The 24014-nt window shown below is 34.5% G+C and overlaps 3 protein-coding genes across 6 annotated transcripts; 1 reads left to right on the forward strand and 2 right to left on the reverse strand.

Moving 5' to 3' along the window:
- The first annotated feature begins 9990 nt into the window (after positions 1-9990).
- Positions 9991-13740, forward strand: LOC132293942 (B-box zinc finger protein 19). 2 transcript variants are annotated; one of them, XM_059791620.1, is made up of 6 exons: positions 9991-10401; positions 11286-11382; positions 11506-11621; positions 11716-11955; positions 12076-12211; positions 13454-13740. In XM_059791620.1, the coding sequence occupies exons 1-5, from the start codon at positions 10309-10311 to the stop codon at positions 12136-12138; spliced, it is 609 nt and encodes a 202-aa protein (XP_059647603.1). In that variant the 5' UTR covers positions 9991-10308; the 3' UTR covers positions 12139-12211; positions 13454-13740. The 2 variants fall into 2 exon arrangements, with proteins under 2 accessions (XP_059647603.1, XP_059647602.1); XM_059791619.1 differs by having other exon boundaries at positions 10012-10401; positions 12117-12211.
- A 1319-nt stretch (positions 13741-15059) lies between these two features.
- Positions 15060-17831, reverse strand: LOC132293940 (fructose-bisphosphate aldolase 1, chloroplastic). The gene is made up of 6 exons (XM_059791615.1): positions 17521-17831; positions 16707-16976; positions 16315-16424; positions 16109-16199; positions 15671-15940; positions 15060-15568 (listed from the first exon to the last, which is right to left on the reverse strand). Exons 1-6 carry the CDS (start codon positions 17686-17688, stop codon positions 15290-15292), a joined length of 1188 nt encoding a protein of 395 aa, XP_059647598.1. The 5' UTR covers positions 17689-17831; the 3' UTR covers positions 15060-15289.
- Positions 17742-22341, reverse strand: LOC132293941 (uncharacterized). Of its 3 annotated transcripts, none has more exons than XM_059791617.1 (3): positions 22245-22341; positions 22081-22142; positions 17742-19625 (listed from the first exon to the last, which is right to left on the reverse strand). In XM_059791617.1, exon 3 carries the CDS (start codon positions 19594-19596, stop codon positions 18688-18690), a length of 909 nt encoding a protein of 302 aa, XP_059647600.1. In that variant the 5' UTR covers positions 19597-19625; positions 22081-22142; positions 22245-22341; the 3' UTR covers positions 17742-18687. The 3 variants fall into 3 exon arrangements, with proteins under 3 accessions (XP_059647600.1, XP_059647601.1, XP_059647599.1); XM_059791618.1 differs by having other exon boundaries at positions 22081-22117; positions 22245-22337; XM_059791616.1 differs by lacking the exon at positions 22245-22341 and having other exon boundaries at positions 22081-22232.
- Positions 22342-24014: the final 1673 nt, after the last annotated feature.

Genomic DNA, 24014 nt, shown 5'->3' on the forward strand with positions numbered 1-24014 from the left:
CTAGATACGCAAATGATACTAATAAAATTGGGTTAAAATTCTCTTGACAAGCTATCACGTCTGAATGCATGACAAATACCCTCCAACAACCGTGCCTACTTCATTAGATGATTATTCAATTAATATGAATCCTAATATATTTCTTTAGTCGTTAAATTTTGTACTAGCATGAGGAACATTGAGCACTTCATCCAAATTTCATACTTGAAGTTACAAAAATGCCCTCCTCCATTTGATTAGTTGGGTCACAGATAGCTTTTCAATTGCGGTCCCAAAAAAGAATAAAAGTGGTAATGAGTGCACGTGCATCAACTTCCAAGGATTGCGGTGAGAGGCACGAATTGCCAAACCAGATCTTCCGCCACTGGGGTCATGAATCATGATTAATTACTTCTTGTGCCAATGGGGTCACGTATTACTTCTTGTGCTATTTCAGTCATTATTACGTTGTTTATCATTAAATTATTTATGCAATAATTTTACCATGCTTGTACAATAATTATATAACATTGATTATGCAATAATATTAACTATTTTTATAATATGGTGCGTTGTACTACCGATCTACAAAGTATGTGCTTCAGCACAAATCTCCCCTCCGAATGAAGGGATTTTAATTTTGAGTGCAGTCCGAATAACATCAAAAGTCTATAATTCGGCACTCGAATATACTGAGATCGTAATAATTCCATTCATTCATGATTAATTGTTGTTTTTTTATTAAAAAATAATGAAAATTTGTCCTACCAAATTATTTCATGAGATAAACAAATTAATTTCCTATTTTTTTTTATAAAAAAAAAATGTCACCGAAGCATAACATTCTTCATCATTAGCAATTTCAAAACTAATGTCCCAATCTAGCTTTGATGATCAGTCACTAATTTAATCATCCCTAATTAAACAAAGTCCATAAGAAAAACAATTCATCATATTTAGATTAATGTCACAGGTGAGTAAAAAGCCACCCATAAGCTTCCAAAATTCTGTTTTTTTTTTGGGTGAGTTTGTTCTTTCCCTTCAAGGTCTTCGATCTCTCTTTGGGTTTAGATAGCTAATTTATTAATCCTAATCGAATAAAGCCCATAAGAAAAACAACTCGTCATCCGTAGATTAATAATTCAAGTGAGTAAAGAACCACTCATAAGCTTCCAAAATTCTGATTTTTTATATGATTAGTTTGTTCTTTCCCTTCAACTTCCAAAATTTGAATAACAAACTTACCGTTGATTTGATCTCCTGTCTTGCCCTAGACATTAGATGGGCCATTAACAAATTAGTTCAGTGCAAATGCCACATGCAAATTGAGCTTTTTGTGAAGATTTCATGGAAAAGGTCAGATGGTTGAATTATTAGCATGTCTATATTGCCCCCATTAGTATTGTAGCATTGATAATGGTGATTACATGAGAAGAAAGAGTCTTAACTACATGAGTATTTTAAGATTAGACAAACAATAAGTCAAAGACAGAACCTTTTTTGGTTCTAGGTTGTAGGAGGACATGTTATGCACATTCATGGGAAAATACGATGAATGCTATTCCACAAAAGTTTTGTTGGTTCTATTTAACTTCGTTGAGAAAAATTTATATTGTGCTTGTTGTATTGTGAAATGAGTGTATTTGGACCGTTTGTGTAATATATATATATCCACGCTTGTATTACAAACATTGATAATAAATGGTTGAATGCGGCCGTTATACGGTGCAACGGGCACAATAAAGTTTTTCTCGGCTTCGTGGGTTAGGCTCTCCTAAAATCATGGACAGGACAATTGCCTCCCTTGATTTTTTTTTTTTTTTTTTAGTAATATACCCTTATAATTTGTTCATTTTCAGTTATATACCTATAACATATTACCATTGCCCTATGAAATTTTGGGTTCGTCCCTGCCTAAAATAGGAGAAAATTTTAATTATTTCAGTTGTAGTGATGACATGATATGACTAGCTTATTAAATACTGACATATAATAATTTGACCTATTAAAATAAAACAATTTTACTTATGTAATTGTATACAATTAGTTAATGGCACGTATAATGAAATATTAAAGGTAGAGGGAAGCCTTTCTCCTAAAACAGATATCCATCTACTTATTTTCATAATGAAAAGTACATTAGTATTACTTGATTGTACAACATTGGACATGACAGATCCCATCTTAGACGTGCAAGTGTTGGGATACGTCAATATGATACAACATGTGTGATGTTCTACTGTTGTACATGACAGATCCCATCTCAGACGTAGAAGTATTGAAATCTATCATATGCGATAGATCATAAGTGATGTTTTACTTAGGATGTCAACACGTCGATTAGAAGGTTTATCATGCCGTGTGTTAGAATGGTCATTTGTCTCACATCGGATCCGGATGGAAAAGTGATTGGGTATAAATAGGTGGATATGCAGCACTACCCAATAATTGGAGCTTTTGGGTAAATGGACAAGCGTCCACCTGTTACAGTTAGTATCAGAGCCAGACACAATCCTTAATCCGGTGCCACGCTAAGAGTATGACCCGGAATGCGTCCGAGTGAGCCACCCCCTGATAGGCAAGATGGCCTGACTGCAACGAGGGTGTTACGAGTTCAGGTGGGAGAAAATGTTACAAGGGTCATTTGTCCCACATCAGATCCAGATGAAAAAGTGATTGGGTATAAATGGGTGGGTATGTAACACTACTCAATAGTTGAGCTTTTAGATAAATGGACAAGTGCGTTACACCGTGGTACTAACCATCACAATTGGTTGGTATACGACACTTTTCGGATGGATGAGAGAAATCTAATTTATTGAAAAATACTTTTGATGCTAATCTACAAGTCTTGTGGACCTTGTGGTCTTGCTACATTGCCATGGTTCACAGAAACCTTTCGTATTCATGAGGCTGCCCTTAAATACATGGATCCACCCAGTCTGCACAATGGAAGCATGGTAGATTAGATGGTTTCATTACATTAAAAACATGGTAAGAGGTGTTTTCATTATCAAAGCAATGCATATGTATTTGGTGTGTTCGGTGCATCCGCCATATATGACAGTCATTCGTGTTGTACTATGGACGTGTGTTACACAGGCGTGAATACAAACGCACGTGTGAATACGAACGATGTACCGAGTACAAAGTATATTTTTTCCAAAGCAATGATGAATGCTTATGTGTAATTGGATAGTAGTCATTGAAACAAAAAGTAATATATTTAGAACCTTTTATTTTTGTAATTATAGAAAGACCTTTCACAATGTTCTTTAAAAAAAAAAAAAAAATCGAATCTCCAATCTTATAGTTTTTAAATAATTTAGAAAAGATACTACTAAATCATAGATCTTAAACCTGTATTACTACTTTTGACAATTCATAATTCACACTTAATTAGTAACTTACATTAACAACCTGCAATTATACTCCCTATGAATTTCTCTTTCTCTGAAATAGAATACAAATATAATTTTGGTTGGATTTGATATTTTCAATGCAGTGTTAATTGAAATAATTACCAAACTAAACTAGCAGTTGTTTCAAGGGTTTCAAGATTCCTTATATATATGAAACAAGACATTCTGAAAATGGAGGAGTGGAATCATAGTCAATACATCTTACCTACCACGCGGATGGTGGTGGTGGGGGTTGGGCTAATTAAACCAATTTATACATTGGAATGATTATGGCTTTACAAGTCTTTTGACTTTTCATTCTGTGATGTTGAACAAATATCATTTATTTAACATCAAAGGATTCGTTCACTCTAGGTATCACTTTTAAGTATATAGGTATCATTTTTTTTGTGTAATACAAAAAGTGATACATGACAAAAAGTAGTATCAACATGTACAAAAAGTGATACCTCTGCGAGAATAAACAGTGTTTTTCCATCTTTTCACTTTTTCAAAATTATGAAATTTTGACTCTATTAAATAATAAATATTAATCATTAACACCATTTATATATAATAATTCCTTTAGAATACACATTACAACAGTTCTTCAAGTCAATGAATTGAAAACTCAGAGGTTGGCCAGAATTAACTCCTCCCAATGCCATTGCAATTGATGTCGCAAAGTCTCTTATTATACATAACTTAAATCAACCTTAATACTTGATGATTAAAAAGAGCCATAGATTAATTATTTATAGTATTTACATATGGGATGATATTAATTGAACCTTGAGAATTTAAGATACACAATTAACTCAGAAATTGATTTACCTTTTTTTATTATTATTACTTTTATTTTGAATGGAAGTGTATAAATTTGGAGTGCCATTATCAAATTCCTTGAAAATATTTTAACATTCTTTGAACTATAAAAGACTAAAAAGAAATGAAACCTATATTTATTAAGGAGTTCCAAAACAATTTTAGCAACAATTTTTTTGTTGGGTAAGTATATTTTTAAAAGACTTTTCAATTTACATTTCCCCTACTGTCCATCATTCATCTAAAATTGTTCCATTTATTTGTTGAAGGGGAATGATTGAAAATGCTCGGCTAAACAAACCTTATCCGTTGAATGCAATAGAGAGGGACCCTTCTTTCAATTGTGTTATAAGACGCTCCAAAGTTTGATCGATTAGGGTTTTATTTCTCTTTGGGTGTTTTTATGTCAAAACGATTGGCAGATGGAGTTAGAAATTTGGACCCTTCATGCAAATCCTACCATATGCAGCTTGAATCAAGGTTGGTTTTTCTACCTTCAATTCTCGAAAGTCTTCTAGAGTAAGAATTGTAAATTATTGGAGGATTTTAAAAAGATGTAGTAGTGTGTAAGATAGTGAACATTAGATCTATATATTTTAGAAGAATGTCATTATTATCATACTTACCTTTTATCACATGTGTATATATTTTAAAAGAGTATTCTAGTAGTAAATCCTAACTATGGATTGTAAAGCATTCTAGATTAAGAAGAAAATGCCTATAAATAGAGAGTCAATCTAGTCTTAAAATGATAGTAGAGATAAAAGCAGAATGCTTTTGTTGTATCAAGAACTCCTATTACAAAGACGCACAAAGAAGAGGGAAGAGGCTTTAATACTAGGGAGGAGGTGTGCTTTAATATTTTTGATTAATATGTTAGGTTTTGAAATTTATATTTTTGATTAATATGTTAGGTTTTGAAATTTAGATGAGTGAGTTTCGTGATTTAGGTTTAGTATTTAATTAAAATGTTTGTTTTGAGTTTCATTTTGGTTTAATATTAAAGTATTTGAAAATGTTTTGATACATTTAAACCTTAATATCTTTTTCTTTCTTATTTTTTTTTTTTTAACTAATCACATGCACACAACCATTGATATAATGGAAAATCTTAAAATTGAAGAAAAATATTTAAAATTTTATAAACTAATTCATAATAAATTAAATTTTGAAACAATTAATACACAATAAATCAAGATTCAATAAAAGACAGTTATATGAAAATAATAAACAACCTTTTTATAATTGAGTTTTCATAAACAGTTTTCAGAAAATTGAACCAAATAAAATTTTTTATACAGTTTCTCACTATTTTTGTGTTAGGCTTAATTTTTTCCCTTCGTTTTAGTTTTGGGAATATTAGAAATGACAACTTTTTAGCAAAGTGTTCCCTTACACAACTCGTTGCCGCTGCACCAAAATTCTACTATGTAGTTTAAAATATACGACGTAGTAAAAAATATAGAAAGTTAGAGATGAACTATGAGGTAATTATTGACTATTATTGCATTAGTAACATATGGAGTGACATGGTATAATTATTCGTCATTAATTGTTGGTCCAACCTCCTGAACCATTGAAGAAAATAATGATCACCAGCACGTCTCTCTCTCTCTCTCTCACATTCATTTGCTTCACCTGCTGCTATTCAAACAATTGGTTCTGTAACATTATGAGAAGGAGCTGAGTTTCTGCTAATGGTGACGATTATACATTATAATTAAATAATGATTTTTCTCAAATCATAAGTTATATGTGAGCACATACCATTTTGTTAACACTAAAATATATTCTAAACGATTGATTTTGCAAAATTAAAGAACCACACACATGTGCCAAATACTTGAGTTAAAGTGTCTTTTTTATTATTATCAATAAAGTATGTAATTTGTGCATGTAAATTGATGTAATTTTTTCTAATATATATTCCTAATTCTAATATCTATTGAATCGATTTTTTTTGAAGTACGAGCTATTAAGTAATGTGAAAGCAATGTCGTTCCTCAAAACGTTCAATTATTAGAGGTTATGAATTTAAGTATCATTAGTTGAAATATATAAAACACCAACCATATGAATGCAAATTTGAATGAGAGACTAATCATTTATGTAATTAATGTGGGAGTTCAGACGTGTATTTTTAGTTGTTCTCTCTACATACACTAATTACGAAAACAGAGTTATTGTTTTAGGAAAATATCATATGAGCTCATGTTAGAGGCGCAAGACAATTCAAAGACAGGGAGAGACCATCTATAAAAGGGAATCGTCGTCCCATTTTAAATTCAATATTTCTCAATGCGTTTAAATTAATAACACAATACATTTAACGTCTTTCGTTCAATTTTAAATTCAATATCTTTCAATTCGTTTAAATTAATAACACAATAGATTTAAATCGATAGTGAATAATTATGTAAAAATGTTAAATTATCGATTTAATGAGTGTTACAACACGATGTAATGCATTACTTGTATAAGTTTTTAGTCATGGCAGTGTTAGAGGTAGATCTCAATCTGGTTGAACTTGGGTTACCGAGGCCCAATTGTTTTTTCAGTCCAAGAGGCCCAATTAAGTATATAATTTAAAAACATGAAATGAATCAATCTAGTTGAATTTGGGTTACCAAGGCCCAATTAAGTATATAACTTACAAACAAGGAAATGCTAAAATTCACTTATATATAAAAGGATAAATTCAGAACAGCCCATTTTTCACGCCACAAACGATAAAATTCGGTCCGTATTAGATGGGCCTTTTACTAATTGGCTGGATCGAGGCCATTTGAATCCGTTTCAACAATCTGAAGATTATTTTGTTCCTCCAACTAATTAGTTATTAATCAGAATTACCACTAGGCTTGTGGTTTAGTAGAATTAAATTTTTTTTTTCATAATAAAAAACAAAGGGTTAGAGTGAAGAAGAGGGTGAAAAAAAAAAACCTGAATCTGAAAATTGAATATTAGACTAACAAATACATCAATTCCAATAAGATTTAACTAACAAAATATTAAAAAAGAATTTAATGTTATTTGATAGCCCACAAATAGGGATGGCAATGGGTGGAGTTGGCTAAATTCTATTCCACTTTATTAAAAAATTTATCATACCAACTTAGCTTCTATTTCGGAACGGATTTGTAATTGTTATATTATCTCTGTCCTTAGTAAACAAAATACCGACTCCGCCCCATATATTCCGTTTAATTACGGGGTGCGACAAGGGCAGACGGGATTATGCAACCTTTATTATGTAGTTAAAAAAAAAAATGTACATATATAATTGAGGAGGGGTCATCACTAAATCCGCCCCTACCCTAAACCTGCTTCGATTTTTCAATTATTTTATCATATTTATCCCAAACTCATTTAGTGGCCACTAAATTCACTCCATTAGGGGTAAGGGCGGGATGGAAACCCGCCAAATCAAAGAAAATTGCCATCCCTACTCACAAAGGATACCACTTAAAACAAGTGGCAGGTAGAATAAGAGAAAATTTTAGGCGGGAAAGATTTTAGACAAATAATTAAACTCAAACAAAAGAATTAACAAATTTCAATATATGATTAGTTCTTAAAATTAATACTCTTTTAGATTGTAAATCTTAAAATTTTCAATAATTAATTTTTAATTTTACTGAGCAATATCTTAATATAAGCAATATCTCCTGTTGAAAATAGAAGGCTGAAATTTCAATTCCAAATAAGATAAATGAATAATTTATCTATTGAAAAGATAAAAAAACTCTAACTTAGTTCAAATTGCATATCCGCTCCTTTCAATCAAGAATTCAAATCTTTAGTGGTATAATTGAAAGTTGAATGAATTTTTTTTTGAATGATTTTGAGTCGATTTCTACTTTTATTTGAAGTTCCTATTATTCCAATCAGATCTGTGTATCAACGTATTACTTATATCAAATTAATTTAAGAAAATCAAATAATTTTTGTTTCTTAATGATAACTAGAGTCACTTCAATTATAAGCAAAACAAACCAAATTATTTCTTAATTCCATGAAAAAAAAAAAAAAAAAAAAAAAAAAAAAAAAAAAAAAAAAAAAAAGCATCATGACTGTTTGGATAAAGAGGGAAGAAAAGAAAAAAAATAGAAAAAACATGGGTGGGACAGCACAGATGTGTGATTGGTGGGTGAGAATGGACAATGGATCTCTCACAATGTACCTCTCTGAAAGCTTGTGGCTGTGAATGTGCGGTCGCACTTGTACAAGACTTGATAGAATACTCCGCCTAAAGTTGGCTTCTTTATTCTGGTCTTTGTTTGTGGGCCCATTTCACAAAAGCCAAGCCATCAAACCTTCTCGAATCTCTGTGGACCCCATTATTTTCCGCTGTTTTCTCACATCTCACGTGGTCACTTCTCTATTCCCCTCGTTGCCTCGTGCAACAAATTGACCAAAAAAAAAAAAAAAGGAAAGTTCCTAACATGAGATTTGGAAGTGAATGAATTACTATTTTTTTCATATGTTTGATTTCAGTAAAGTAAATTCCAAAAAACAAAAATTATTTGCAATTATTTGTCTAATTTGTTCTTATTCAACGAACAATCTTTTAAGGTTAATGTTTCTTTTATATAGAAAATAAAAATGATTCAAAACTCAATATCATTTAGAAAATAAAAATTACGAAATATTTGACATTAAAAAGTGATGCATGTTAAACATTTACACTTTTTCTTGTGGATATCAAGAAACACTTTTTTTTTGGATAAATAAAATTTTATTTTCTTGCAACTTTTACAAATTTGAATTATTCTCCATTTTTAGCACTTTTCACTATCTCAAACTAAATTCCCAACATTTAAAAAAAAAAAAAATCATAAATGTTTCTTACATTTGTATAGCTAAGTTTACCATGCAATTTAATTGTGAGGATTGTGTTTTACCTTGTTTGCTTACTAAAAAACAAAAAAGAGGCTCGGAGAGATTCTACTTTCATTCGTAGTTGAATTGTATCTTATATTATGCGTGCAATGTAAAATAAAATAGAAGTAAAAGAAAATTTTAAGAGATTGAAACTTAATTTATTTAAACTCCATTCATATGGAATTAAAGTAAAGATCATGAAAAAGTTCATAGAAATAACAAATAAACACCATAAATTAGTATCTCATGTCTGCTTTTGCATAAATTCAAGAAATTAAAGGAGGTTCCCCCAAACAACCCCTAACACCTTTGCATGATTTGGTGTTCAAAGTCCCCCATGGCCCATCTATACTTAATGTCACCATCTCCCACTATTTGAACGAAGAAAATGGTATTATAAGAAAACTTTATGTCATGTATCATTTGTTATCGTACCTCCGGTTCGTACATACAAAACCCTAGCCCTAGCTCAATATTAGAATCAACCAACATTTCACAAAAAATTCTACAATTCCTATTATGGATGTTTTATTTTGGAACTTGAATTTTGCTTACCCAAAAAGAAAGAAAAGAAAAGCATCTTATTTCTTTTGTCGAGTATAAATGAAAAATAAATAAATAATGAAGGAAGAAATTAGTGTGATTTGAACATTTTATCATTGATAATAAATTTTTACAAAGGATAAAACTTTTTACTTCCCACTTTTATTATAAAATTATGAAAATTCCAAAACTAAGTGATTCTCCTCCTCCCTTTCACTTCCTCCCCTTTCTTCCTTCCAAACAAAGCAATATAGGAGTATTCATCATTATCCATTTTCCTTTCTCCTCCAACTTCCTTCTGTCTCGCTCCTACCAAACAGGTTGTCAATTTTTTATTTCTTTTCACGCACTAAACAGTTTATTAAACAAACTTCAATGATGTCCCAAATAGAAAAAACAAAAATTAACCTTCAATTACCAAAATGCCCGTTGAATTATAAGTTAATGTGCACCAGCGAGCAAGCTTTCCTTTCTTTCTCCAGCTTTCTCATAGGGCCTTTCTTCACTACTCTTCGTCGCCATTTATAAGAAAACCTCAAGCCCCAACTATTTCCCTCTCTACTCTCTTTCTCTCTCTAAACCGATAATACCTTCTGATTTTTGAATCTTCTTCATCGGACGGTGAAGGATGGGCTTGTTGAAGAGTCGAAAATGAGAAGATAGAAAAGAAGGAATTATGCGAACACTTTGCGACGTTTGTGAGAGTGCCGCTGCGATCCTTTTCTGCGCCGCAGACGAGGCTGCTCTTTGCCGTCCTTGCGACGAAAAGGTATCCATATCATCCATTCAATTCTTTCATATATAAACACATGCATATGCATATATACATGTATTATATATACACACACGTGTATCTATGCTCTTGTTCTATTATATATATATATATATATATATATGTTCGGAAGTCTATTTTGTAGGTTTCTTGAATCTTTATTATTGACAATTAATTATTAGAATGGATCTGGTTATTGTTAATCTGTAATTGTATATCAAAAGTGTTTTTTGGTTTATTTATTTATTTATTTGTTTTCATTAATGCTGGATAAATTAGAATTGATTAAATAGTCAATAAGTGCTATACAAAATCTGGGAATGAGTTGAAATGTGAGTTGTTCATTTCCAAATGAGAAAGCTTATGATACCAATTTTTTTGTGGTAAAGAATGAGATGTACATGGGGCTGCTCCTGAATTAGGTTGGAGTATTTTTGGGTGAAGGATGACTAAATGAACGTATCGAATTGAGAGCTAATAACTAGGAAGTTTGGCCACTCTTTGTGATTTTTAGATTGGGAATTCGGTTGAATAAGGCATATATATTGCCAGTTATGTTGAGCATAAATCTGTATTATGCGTATGAACTAGTGCCGAGTTAATTCCTATGAAGGGAAGGCAATTCCGATGTGTTGGTCTGACCTGCACAAGGTGTTGAGAGGAAAAGACTGGAGATTAAGCTAACCCTTTCGACATTATTTTGCACAATGTTACTGCTTTCGGACTCAAATCCACATGGTCACATTTTGTTATTTGTTTAATTAAATATTTCATAAGATGCAGTGCCCTTGTGATTTACACTAATAATCAGTTGTTGTTTTTGCATCGTATTAAAACGTTTATTGCTGTTTTCCTTGGCATTTTGTAAATTGGCGTGGCAGGTCCACATGTGTAACAAGCTTGCTAGTCGGCATGTACGGGTTGGGCTTGCTGACCCTAGTGAGGTCCCCCGTTGTGATATATGTGAAAATGCACCTGGTATGCATTATTTTTGTTTCTCTCCCTTTTTCATTTTACTTTCGCTTGGTTTTCTTCTTGTACTTCAGTAGATTCATTACCGAGGTATGAAATTTTCTTCTCCCCTTGAATTCGTGTATGCAGCTTTCTTTTACTGTGAGATCGATGGGAGTTCCCTTTGCCTGCAATGCGATATGATTGTACATGTTGGAGGTAAAAGAACACATGGAAGATATCTCCTTCTGAGGCAAAGAATTGAGGTCTGTAATTTAGCACTAGAGAGCTCTAGTTCAGGTTTATTTATCTGTTATACAAATGACCACCTAAAATTTTCTCCCTCTTTGTGTTCGGTAGTTTCCAGGGGATAAAATTGGCCTTTTTGATGAGGTAGGTTCGCAACCTGTTGTTCCAGGTGAAATAAGGAGAGAACAAAATCAGCCATCTAAGACTACAACAAGAGAGAGACCGCAAAATCACAGGACATCTGTTCCAGTGCCGCACACCAATACTGATGGTTGTGGCAAGATGGGCAATAATATGATTGATCTTAATTCCAGGCCCCAACGTATACATGGGCAGTCTTCAAATCACCAGGTAGGCTTTTTTTAGTCTCCAACTATGTATCTATTTCTTAAGTAGGGTTCTATTTTGTAATTTTTACCCTTATATCGGAGTTCTATTTACAAATTGAGAACTATAGTTATGATGTCACAGTTAAGTAACTCGATAAGAATTGTGCCTGCTGTTGTATTAAGGAACATGGAATGGATGTTCTGAGCGGGACTAATTATGAATCTGCAAGCGTGGTTCCCGTTAGATCTCTAGAAAGAGATTTTGAAAAGTAATTAAGGTACATTCTACATCGCTACTGCTGGTTCACTTAGCTTTTATTTTTCTCATTTCTTGTTTTATAAAGGGCTTCTTATGGTCTTATTAATTTCTGGAAACATTATTGTTACTCCTGAACAATTTGAGTTTAATATTTTCACATCATCCATATTTCCATAATCCCGCTGTACATTATAAATGTGAATGCAAGTAAAGGTGCTTCCTTTAAATTATATGCATTGCTTCATGTTGTATTGTTAAGTGACTGCTTAACAGCAAAGTCATTGATAGAAGTGTTGGAGATGTTTCTAAAGTTAGCAGTTTGTGTTATCCAAGTTGGCACAAGGATATATAATGAATAAAGGGTAGTTGCAGGGGTTCTCACGTCATCAAAAAAAAAAAAAAAAGAGCATACGAATTTAAGCATAATGATGGAACACAAGGTTATTCACCATGAAGGAAATGTGGTTTCTCAAAACATTATTATTTAATAGAGATTATATATATATTTTAAAATATTGATTATTAAGATGGTCAATAGTATGTGCTTGAGTATACACGTATCTCTGAATTATTCAAATTTATCATAAATCATGTTTAGGAGGAAAAAATTGGAAGGAAATAGAGAATATAAGTGGGGAAGGGAAATAACTATCTCTTGTTTGGGAATCTCTATGGGAGAGAAAAGAAAAGATATGGGAGGACAATGAGATCCCTTCAGGCAGCTCCCCCCTCCCTTTTTTGCTCTCCCTCTCAAAAGGTGTGAAGAAATGGAACAAAAGGAAAAAGAGTTGGTGATTATCCATTTTGTTTCTTGCTTTCCTACTAACAAAATAAAACAGAATCTGCACATACACGTAATGTTGTTGGCTAGCCATGAAATTACTTTTTCAGCATGTATATAAATGAGATATACACAAATAAAAAATGTTTTGTTCTTATGATTGCCTTTGATGTTCTAGTTTGCTGATGCCTTCTTTTTGATATCCATGCCTTGCTGCTGTTGTGACAGAGGTTTTTGATGTATATAAATCCAGATTTTGACTTATGCTTTGTAAATTAGTTTAAGAATAGACCCAAAAGAAAAAAAATTAGAGCTATGATGCTGTTCAATTAGTTTGTTTATCCTGCATAAGCTGTCTGGCAATTGTTTCCCTTTCCCTAGAAAACTTTGTATGGTTGATTTTATGGGACGGACATTTTAACCAAGTGCTAGTATAAAAATAATCTGAAAATATTTCTTCTCTTCACTCTGTGGCTGCAGATCTTGTGGAAAAGTTTCTTTCATGCTTGTTGACTGAACAAGGGTCTCTGCTCTTCCGATTGGGTTAGATGACGAGAATTTGTATTTTTATCAACTAAACTTCGTATTGTTCTCGGAACGAATTAGAATTGTAATTGTTAGTGGTACCCGTTGCATAACTTCAGATTCTTTTTGCTTTGTTTTTTGGAAAATTTCAATGTTTGTGTAGTTGAACTGAGAAATTATGTAATGAGGTGACATATCCAGTTTAAGTTAAGAAAAGTAAATGAATCTATAATTTAACTTTACTTATGAATATTACCACCCAAAAATTAGCAACTATTCATCTTGGGTACAAAGCATCCATGTCCTGAATGACATGAAGCAGGAGTAGTTGTACATAGATTAATACTCAATGTTTAGTGAATAATTAAAGCATATATTAGTGACGAAGAAATAGACTCGGGTGATTTGGAGAGAGATTTCAGGTGACGAAGAGGCACGAAACTAGCATGGGGGCTTAGAATTTTGTTTCAATTAGTCTTTTTTTCACTCACATTTTCTCGCATTCCCAGTAATGTTGCAGTGGCTATGGCTTTCTCATTCTTCCTTTGTCTCTTGCACATTTACTCATTTCCTTTGCCTGTGGCAATAATTATTTTTTGAAGTTCTGAATTTGTAATGGTTGACTGCCCACTTTTTTCAGGTTTTTTTATATTTGTTTGTGAATCGCATAAGATGATAAATAGATCATCTTTCAGTGATTTTACTTGTTATCAAAGATTAATATAATTTCTTACATTTTGTGGTCCAAACTTTTACCATAGGTGCTTCGTATCGATACCTAAACTGTCATTCTTTTTCAAGGATGCATAGAGATGTGGACCTCGAGGGGACTATTACTGCGACGCCGATATTGCTTTTGTATTATTTTTGAAAGCAAAGCAGCCATTCATGTAGTAATTGTTTGCGTCTTACACAGGATGCAATGTATCTACCAAGTAATGAATTTATCGCGATTGTCATGACTAAATACCAACTTTTTTGTTAGCATGGCACTCGAATTATTGAACCAAAAAAGAGAACATTTCCATCTCAAATCCAAAAGACTGAACGAAAAATGAAAACTTTTCCATTCAAATCCAAGAGATTGTAGAGAAATCATGAGCACTATAACTAGACCGGCAGGACATTCGTTTTTGTATATACACACGCAATATATTGTCTCGAGCGGTGTTCAAACACTCAGCCTCCCTTATGAGAGGAGAGATCATACCATCTGAGTTAATGGCCGTAGGTGAGACTACTGTAAGTCAACAGAAAGGAATACCCTCACAACTTGTTAAAACACTGCTTTCAAATTCGATTGATCAACTATACAACCCAAAAGGATTTTCTGCAGATCATTTATTAAGTTGACGATGAAGTTTTCAAGTGCTTATGAGAAAAAAAAAAAAAAAGGCCATTATCAATGTGACTAATTGTTGAGCGATGATGCAGGGAGGGACATTGTGGATAAAGATATAACCTTCAACAGTATTTTTATGCTTATCAGCACAATTTTTTTTTTTTACCATTTCACGAAGGATTAACCATGAATGAAATTGTGCTGTTAAAACCACATGAATATTTGAAGAAGTTCAAACTCCAACTTCGAACTGTTTTAGTATACAATGCGTTAATCACACTAACAGTCTCATCAGCAGGTAGATTATTAAATGGCTAAAAGTACACATGTAATGAACAAAAATAGTCTCCATGGCTATAACCAACACACTGGGAGAGAGAATTTCATCCCTGTGGCTTCTTCTTCTTCTTCATCGTCTTCTTCTTCACCTATAGACTTGGAGAAACAGCTTAGTACACGTAGCCCTTGACGAACATTCCTTTCTTGGCTTCTTCAGATTCTCCCTCACCGGTGTACTTGCCGAGCTGAGCAAGAGAGTTGGCCTTGGCCCGGATGAGCAAAGCCTCCTGAGCATCCTTCACGCTCTCCGGACGCCCTCCCCACGTCTTCAGGCAGGTGTTCTGGAGAGCTCTAGCATAAGAGAACGACACATGCCACGGGTGGGGAGATTGGTTCATCGCGTTCAAGTTCAGGGTTGCCTCAACTTCAGATTGCCCACCAGACAAGAACTGCTCAAAACCAACATTGTGAAGACATTAGTATATAATTTAGTATAATTGGTATATTTTGTGTGTGTGTGTGTGTGTGTTTAGGGAGTTAGTGAAACTTGCCATGATTCCGGGAACTGCAGGGGGGATTCTCCTTTGGAGGAGCTTGAGAGTGTAGTCAGCAACCTTTTCAGGGGTAGCCCTCTCCTTGCATTCAGCTCCAGGTGTGACCATGCTGGGCTTGAGGAGGATCCCTTCAAACATGACGTTGTTCTCAGCGAGGTAGAAGAAAACCTCAGCCCAGACCTTCTGAGCCACCTCAAAAGTCCTGTCGATTCCATGCTCACCATCAAGCAAGATCTCTGGCTCCACAATTGGGACCAACCCATTGTCCTGCAAAGTCAATTAGCAAATTTTTCTCAATCACAGATTACTCCAAGGTTCCTAATGATAACACCTTTTTTGTGTGTTTTTCTTCAACCCTGTTTGATAATCTTATTCAGCGCTTAAAACTTAACAGTCGTGTGCCAGTTAACAAAGTTCTTATACTTGTTTTCTTACCTGAGAGATGGCGGCATAGCGGGCAAGACCCCAAGCGGCTTCTTTCACAGCCAAGGCAGAGGGGCCATTGGGAATGCTCACAACAGTACGCCTGGAAATTGATCACATATGGTGTAAATATGTTATTTACTTGTAAGAATTGACATATATGAGTTGTTATTATATATGTCAAATATGTGATAATATATGTATGTATGTATATATACCATTTGGCGAAACGAGCTCCCTGTTGGTAGTAGGCAGCAGTGCGGGAAGCAAGGCCATCAAGACCTTGGCACCATGACTCATCGTTGGAACCAGCCAAAGGCACCAAACCCTGTTGTGCTTATTGTCCAGCGTACATGTTAGTCTTATTCCCCCACAATACAAAAAAACAAATATATCTGTATTGGACAATGCTATTCAGACCTAATAGTCTAGTCGAGAATTTCTTGTCCATTAGATTCATGGGATAAGATCAAAAATGAATAAGAAACTCTCGACTAGCCTTCTTGGTAGACAATTATTAGCCCTAAAATTCATTATCCATATGCATATACAGTCACATATTTAAATTGTACATTAATTGTGTGTGTGTTTAGTTTAGACAGTGGCTAACCTTGTCGACTTTGATACCAGGGACAATGTTTTGCTCTTTTAGGACATCAACCATCTTCTTGCCCTCAGTGGTGGATTGGTAGAGTGTCTCCTCAAAGAGGATAGCACCAGAGATGTATTGGCCAAGGCCGGGAACTGACACGAGGAGGGTCCGGTAAGCTTGGCGGTTCGCCTCTGTGTTCTCCAGCCCAATTGAGGCCAGACGCTTTCCACAGGTAGCGTTAGACTCATCCATGGCCAAAATACCACGCCCCGGTGATGCAACTATTTTCTGTGTATACACACAAGTACAGACTTAGTATAACATGTACTTCAGAGTTTTTTTCTAATTTCTTAAACAACAACTGTTTTCTGTGTATACCCACACAATTAAGTAAGCACCACAAACCATATATCTATGTAATAAACTCCCAAGTTAATGAGAATGTTGATTGTAAATACTAATGATTTTAAATTGTAATTATAAAGCTTAAAAATCACCATTCATTTTAATGCATTCCAAATCTAACTATTAACTTGAAATTCAACCCCTTTTATGAAATTTTCATCAAGTAATAACTGATTTAACACTATAAAATTAAGCTTACTAGATAAATCATGAAAATTTCAGCTTTAAACATCTAAAGGGTAACCAAACAAGACTCTATTGATGTTTAGCGTGTTATACACAAAGATAGCCAAAGGCAAAAAAGTAACAATTCACGTATACTAACTTCTAATTTTGTTACGGGAATGCTAAGTTCAGTGCTTTAACACAGCTCTTTTATTTTTTATATATACATAAAGAGTGTATATGAAGTGTATATATAACATACCGCTGTCTTGATAAGCTCATCAGCATAACTAGCTCGGACGGTGAGAGCCGATGGGGCGGTGGGGAGGCAGCGGACAACTGAAACTGGGGTTTGGCGGAGGGTCTGGCCCTTCACCCATTCGGACTTGTCAAGAACTGGAGATGAGTTAAGGAGAGATGCTGAGGCCATTGTATGTAGTTAATGCTCAACTCAAGAGGGTTGTGTGTTGTGAGTCTTTGTGACCTCTAAATCTATAATACGCAGATAGCAAAATTGCCTAAGCTTCTATGCAATCTTATCTCCTCTCACAAAGCTATCTGCGTCTCTTTACCACACATGCATGTTCTCTCACTCCCTCTATTTATATTTGTCTAGTGAACCCAAGGATGTCTCATTTGAGGCTGTCATGCATCGACCAATCCTGGCTCGCCACGTGGATGATAATTTGTCTACTTCGCATGTGGCAGAAGTGGATGGAATTACGCCCACCTTGTAAAAATTAAGAATTTAATATATATATATATATATATTTTTTCTTTTCTTTTCTTTTCTTATGTTTGGAGGAACAGATAGACAAATGTATCATTTGAAGTAAGTTGAGGCTGTGAAGTGTGATTTCTCTTCTTTGTTTTCTACTTCCTATTGATTAATGGCTGAGTTTTAATCATAGGGTTTGATGTAATTGTTATATTCATGTCAACGGTGAACAGCTTGCCAAGTCAGCTACTTCACTGTCATCATTCCATGGCAAGTGGGTATGGTGTTTGAATGACTGGTGTAAAAAACCCTAGCATGTGGTTTAGATTCTCCATGATTGTGTCATGTTAGAGCCCATTTGTGGATTCACCTGGATCTGTTAGTCAATTGCTAGTGCCACACTCGGACGGTGCACCGTGAAAGAGAGAATTTGGTCAACACATCAAGCACAACCGTATATCTAACGATCTCGCATTGATCTCGTGCACTGTATAGCCCTTTATATCACAAATGTACATTAAATCTTCCATTTTGATCAATACGACCCACAGTTGGGCATGCCCAAGTTAGCCTAGATTAAATTTCTATTCATAGAAGATTCAATTTTTCTAAATAGAAGGCCAGATGATACTTGAAATGGCACATGTAAGATAACTAAGCAGCCAAGCTAGCCAGACATGCACTATATATGGTTCTAAGACTAAACAATTTTCAACCAGAATTTTTCAAAGACAGTTCAGCAATGCCAGAAATGAGATCATCAAGTGACTCCTCTTTCGCCCCAGAATCATCAAAAGTTGAAAGTGTTGGTTGCAAGGGGATTCCTGCAAGGGCTTTGTTCAGCTCTTTTATAAATTCATCTTCCTCATCTGGAAAGTCCAGGTCCCAGACCCTAAAGATATCATCAGTTGATGGCTCCTTCTCAGATAACCGGAAAACAAAATCCACCCCATCATCGGTAATTTCAGTTTTTTTCAGGTCCTCGTTGTATCTCGGCAGAAAAGCATTCACCAAATTAGTTCTTTCCCTTAATGCATCAATCTTCTCATGGATTATGTGATCATTGTTGCTTTTTTCTACTTCATTGATAGGAACAATATCAGTAACTGACTCCATCTCAGATACCTGGAAATCCAAAGCCACCTCATAATCGGTATTCTCAAAGAAATTCAGGTCCTCATTGTATGTCGGCAGAAAACTATTCACCAAATCTGTTCTCTCACTCAATGCATCAGTCTTCTCGTGCATTATGTGATCCTTGTTGCTTTCTTCTTCTTCATTGATGGGAACAATATCAGAGACATTTCTTTCTAGATACTGTGAAGATTCTGCCTCTTCATTCATGGAAAGAATTTCCATGTCGGTTTGTGCAGGAAAAGCATCTATTTCAACTCCAGAAAAGGCAACTGAATCAGGTAGGGAACTGAGAGTTTCCAGTAAAGCATCTGCAAGAGAATTCCAGTTACTGTGTGATATTTCAGGATCTTTGATAAGGCAGGAGTCTGCCCAGGCTACATCTTCTGGGGACAGCACATCTCCACTCTGCTTGGACTCCACAGAACCGAGAACAGGAGAGGAAACAGATCCTTCCATCGGGTCATCTCCCTCAGCCATGGCCATAGAAGTGTAATATAGGACAAAGTTAACCCCTGGCAATGACATACGATAGCACATATAAGTCCTGCCTAGGAGATCTAGGCAAAATTGCACCGTCTGTCATAGTATCAAATCAGCAGAAATTTTCTGATTTTTCACCATATAAGCTAACTTTCACCCATTCTTAATTGCCAACATAAAGGTTCTAACAAAATTAAAATTTTGATAAAGCAAATGCAAAATGTAAAAGAATTTGAAAGATTTGAAAGCATAGTGTCACGGACCTGGCCCAACTGCAGGGCGCGACAATATGCTAAGTTACTATACTCATCATTGGTTGCACAATGTGCATAATAAGACTGACCAATACTGACAAAAATAAAAAGAACAAAGAACATAGTAGTATAAAGTTTAGAAAATCCATTACCAGGCTATTTTTAATAATTAGCAAACCCAACATTACCCCATAAGAACAACAAAAGGTGAAAAGACAGACATCAAAAACAAAAGTTTACTAAAATTTCACATTCTATATTAACTCACTGGCTTCATTTCTTTTAGGGCATTGTGTCACAGTGAGTGGGGTAACCTTGGCCTTTTAACAATTCCATCTACAAATGTTGAAGATCCAATCTAGCAAGCTTCGTTGGAACAGAAACATGCCCTTTCTCCTTATTTCAAACTTTAATAGCTTTCTTAACCTCCCTAAGCTTGAATTGTAAATGATGAATAGGATTACCAGCCACTGCTATCTTTTTATGATGTTTCCAACAATAGACCTATATACAATGAAGTTAAACCACTTGACATGGCTACAGTGAAACACAATATCGCAAAACTAGGTCAGACAACTTATGTTCAAGAGAGTAAGAAAAAAGTCAGTTCTGGTGTCGTGTCCTTCACCACGACTTCTGTTCTGCTTGCACCAATGGGAAACACATTTTCATGACATGAGTTTGGAACATTAAAAGCGCATCAGAAGGGTTGCCATACCAATTGCCAACCAGTAGGTCTCTACTCTGAAGGTATCCTATTAGCACTAAAGATGATACCTAGACACCTCAGAACTTGAAAAGAGAGGATGATTCTTTATGATTGACAGAGGGAACATAATGAAACTGGATTGTCAATGCTCAACTAAAGAAGTACAGTATGATTCTATAGATACTTGATAGTTCAATGCTGATGGTTTGGACACCCCACAAGATTCTCATTTTACATTAGACATATGATATATCTAATATGCACAGAAACCCAAACAAGGATAAAATCAAAAACCCCTTTAACCTTGAGGCAAAGCAAAGCAATGGTAAGTCATCAGATCAAAAGGTATGTCCGCCACCTTTTGGTGGTTTTTGGTCAGAAAATGGATTTTGATAGTGTGCATAAAGAAAAAAAAAAAAAAATTAAATTTTTTTTTGAGTTGCATCAACAATTTCCACTTTACTTGTGGTATTTTAAATAATTAAAAGGCTGGCTTACTTAGCTCCAAATATTCATGGGAAAAACTTTGTTGACTTTGTAAACAACCATTGCTCAAGCATTAGACTCGGAAGAGAATTTTGGAGTTTTGACCATCTTGGGGATGGGGGAAGGATTTGAACAAGGAATGGCTGTGGGAAGATAATACCCCTCGCTGTAATTAAGTTCCTGAAAGAGTAAATGACTGTCACCTTACAGGATATCTTAATGTTGTGCTTAGTACAGAGACCAAAATCGGACCATGTTTATCAGCGAGGAGGTAAGGCTCTATCATGCATTCAAAAATGAACTATGAGTTCTAGCAAGAAACTATAAAGAAACCCAGACGATGCTGTTCAAAACTTCAAATTTACTTCACCATATCAACCATTTTCACTTTTCAACTCAATTTTGGCACCAGGGTCTAAGACCATAGTGATTGATATATATATATAATATCAAATATCAAATATAAAAAATCAGCAATCTTCCTATATGCCAACCAGTTAAATTGTGGCTTAGCAAACCATTTCAAGTTCAGAAAAATTACAAGAGCCACCGTTTTTATGGGTCAGTCTCCAACCATTGTTCTAATCATCAATCACGTTCATAATCCACCTCAATTTTACAATACAGCAACTAGTCCCACCTAGCTAACCAAATTCAGTTTCAGATCAAGTCCCACTTTCTAATTAGAGTTAAATCTTCGACCCTAACGAATTCTCGCACAAAATCTAACACTTGGTCACGACTCTTCTCACACAAAAATTAACTCGAACATAAGAATAGCCATGTTAATATTAATTCAAAATATTGGAAAAACTCGACAGATGTTTGAAATATATTGTCATATATAGTTTTTCATCGTAAGCTCCTAAAACATTATTTTAGGGCTCTATCAGAATCATCAGATAAAACTATACAATTGAAGCAACCTTTTACAGTACAACAGTAAATAAATATATATGTGTATGTATGTATGTGTGTGTGTGTGTGTATCAGTGCATGTATATATATATATATGACGAACAGAAGGAAGTAGCGCACCTGGCTTCGCCTTTGCAGAGCGCTCGCAGTGGAAACCCTAATTTTTCTCAACAAATTGAAATCTAATAAGCAGAGGTAAAAGCAATTACTGTAGGAATTTTAAACCAATACGAGAAAAATGAAGCTACTAGAGGATAGCGGTTGGTCGAAGAGAGACGTGATACCTTCACGGCGTATCCGCAAAGACGTTAATTTTCTCAACAGGTTAATTTTGGGTAAAGTACAATGACGCTGCGCAAGATCAGTCACATACCAGTTCGACTCAAATTTTATAAAAGATTAATTTTACTAAGATTTTTATAGATTTGGTCAATTATCAACTTCAAATATTTTTTTAAAAACAACAACCAGTCGTTCCATTTTTCACTTATACCCCAACCCAACAGTTAGTTAAACAATTATGACATTACGTAAAATGACTTAAACACCCTTTAATTTTGTCAAAACAACTATTTAACATAAATAATTATATTAAAATACTAAAACATCCCTCAAATTATTATAAATTTACAAATTATATATATATATATATATAATATATGCACGGACATATATATATATATATATATATATATATATATTTCGCCGAGAGGGTCTAAATCAAAGCCTAAACTACTTAGTTGATTAACGAACTAGGGAAGAGGTTCAAGCATCAGATCGAGCGCCTTGCGTTGGAATTGTAAAAATACCAGATTAATGCTAGGATATCCATGGGGTCGAAGAAATCGAAGCAATTTCAGCGAAGAAAGTGAGCCGAAATTGGCTCAGTTGAGTTATGGCTCGGTGGTGGGTTTTGAGTTCGACAAGCTCGACCTGGAGAACTCGCTGGCTGGGTTTCTAGACCATGTGCCACTGAGTTTGAGAAGATGGGCTTGTTATCCCATGCTATTGGGTCGAGCTCGTAAAAATTTCAAGCACGTGATTTTGGTGGAGGTGAAAGAAATGTTAGTACTCGATGACCCACTCGACCGAGTCAGGAATCGGAGTCTCGAGTCAGTGTATTTGTCAACAGTGTCCGAGACTACTTATAATATGCATGGAATAAATAACTCAATGAAGACTCGATCCCACAATCAAGAACTGGTTAACCCGGCAATCATAGTGGGCGGAACTCAGGGAGTACGACGATTATCGAACGCAATGCTAACGGAGATAGTTCGAGTCATGACTTAACACAAACGAAAGAACTCGGTTTCGAACTCGGGAGTCTTTAATAAACTCGTGGGTGATGGGTCGATATTGAAGAATGTAACATTGATATCGTCAATCCCGGACACAAGCCACCATCTGTTATCATAACTGTTACAGTGAATTCCACCCAATTCCACTAACTGGGTTGAACTTGAGCTCAGGTTTTCTTTTTGACTTGATGAAATTACTATATATTTATATGTATGATATATATATATATGTATGTATGATTCTCATTCTGGAGAATCCATTCGTTAGGTAACGAAATGTCATTCCAGGCAATTGTTTTCTTTATTTGTATATTAGCATCAGAAGTGCTACTTTGAATCAATAAAGTGTGACCTTTCATATCTTTTTGAATTACCTTAACATTAAGATTTGTTTTAATTGTTTGATAATAAATCCTATATATCAAACCTAAAGGTTGTGATTCGGGAAGCATAGGGTAACCGGATATTTTAACATTGAGAGTAAGGGCTTTGTTGGGTTTTATCTCCTATCCAGGCACTCATCCACTTTGATCTGTTAATTCAATTAAAAGACATAGGGACCGCGGATATAATTATATCTATAATTGTAAATTTGTAGTGTATTTAAAGGTATTGTAGTCTTTTTATTTAATTTTTAGGTTAGAGAGCACTTTTGATCAAGTCAAAGGGTCTTTAAGGGCAAAATTGTCTTTTATATATTTTTAACGGAAACTGTGACGGAAAAGTGAACATGAACCTAAATGATAGTTATTT

Source organism: Cornus florida, unplaced genomic scaffold (assembly GCF_030987335.1).
Source record: "Cornus florida cultivar Cherokee Brave unplaced genomic scaffold, ASM3098733v1 CherokeeBrave_3.0.0_Hap2_Chr02, whole genome shotgun sequence".
Classification (NCBI taxonomy): Eukaryota; Viridiplantae; Streptophyta; class Magnoliopsida; order Cornales; family Cornaceae; genus Cornus; species Cornus florida.

Coding starts and splice junctions, on each gene's coding strand:
- LOC132293940 (XM_059791615.1), bottom strand. CDS start 17,688: ATGGCCTCAGCATCTCTCCTTAACTCATCTCCAGTTCTTGACAAGTCC. Junction 16,977..17,520: donor ATGAGCTTATCAAGACAGCG/GTATGTTATATA, acceptor GTGTATACACAG/AAAATAGTTGCATCACCGGG. Junction 16,200..16,314: donor GGAGCTCGTTTCGCCAAATG/GTATATATACAT, acceptor ATCAATTTCCAG/GCGTACTGTTGTGAGCATTC.
- LOC132293942 (XM_059791619.1), top strand. CDS start 10,309: ATGCGAACACTTTGCGACGTTTGTGAGAGTGCCGCTGCGATCCTTTTC. Junction 10,402..11,285: donor GCCGTCCTTGCGACGAAAAG/GTATCCATATCA, acceptor TTGGCGTGGCAG/GTCCACATGTGTAACAAGCT. Junction 11,383..11,505: donor TATATGTGAAAATGCACCTG/GTATGCATTATT, acceptor TCGTGTATGCAG/CTTTCTTTTACTGTGAGATC.
- LOC132293941 (XM_059791617.1), bottom strand. CDS start 19,596: ATGGCCATGGCTGAGGGAGATGACCCGATGGAAGGATCTGTTTCCTCT.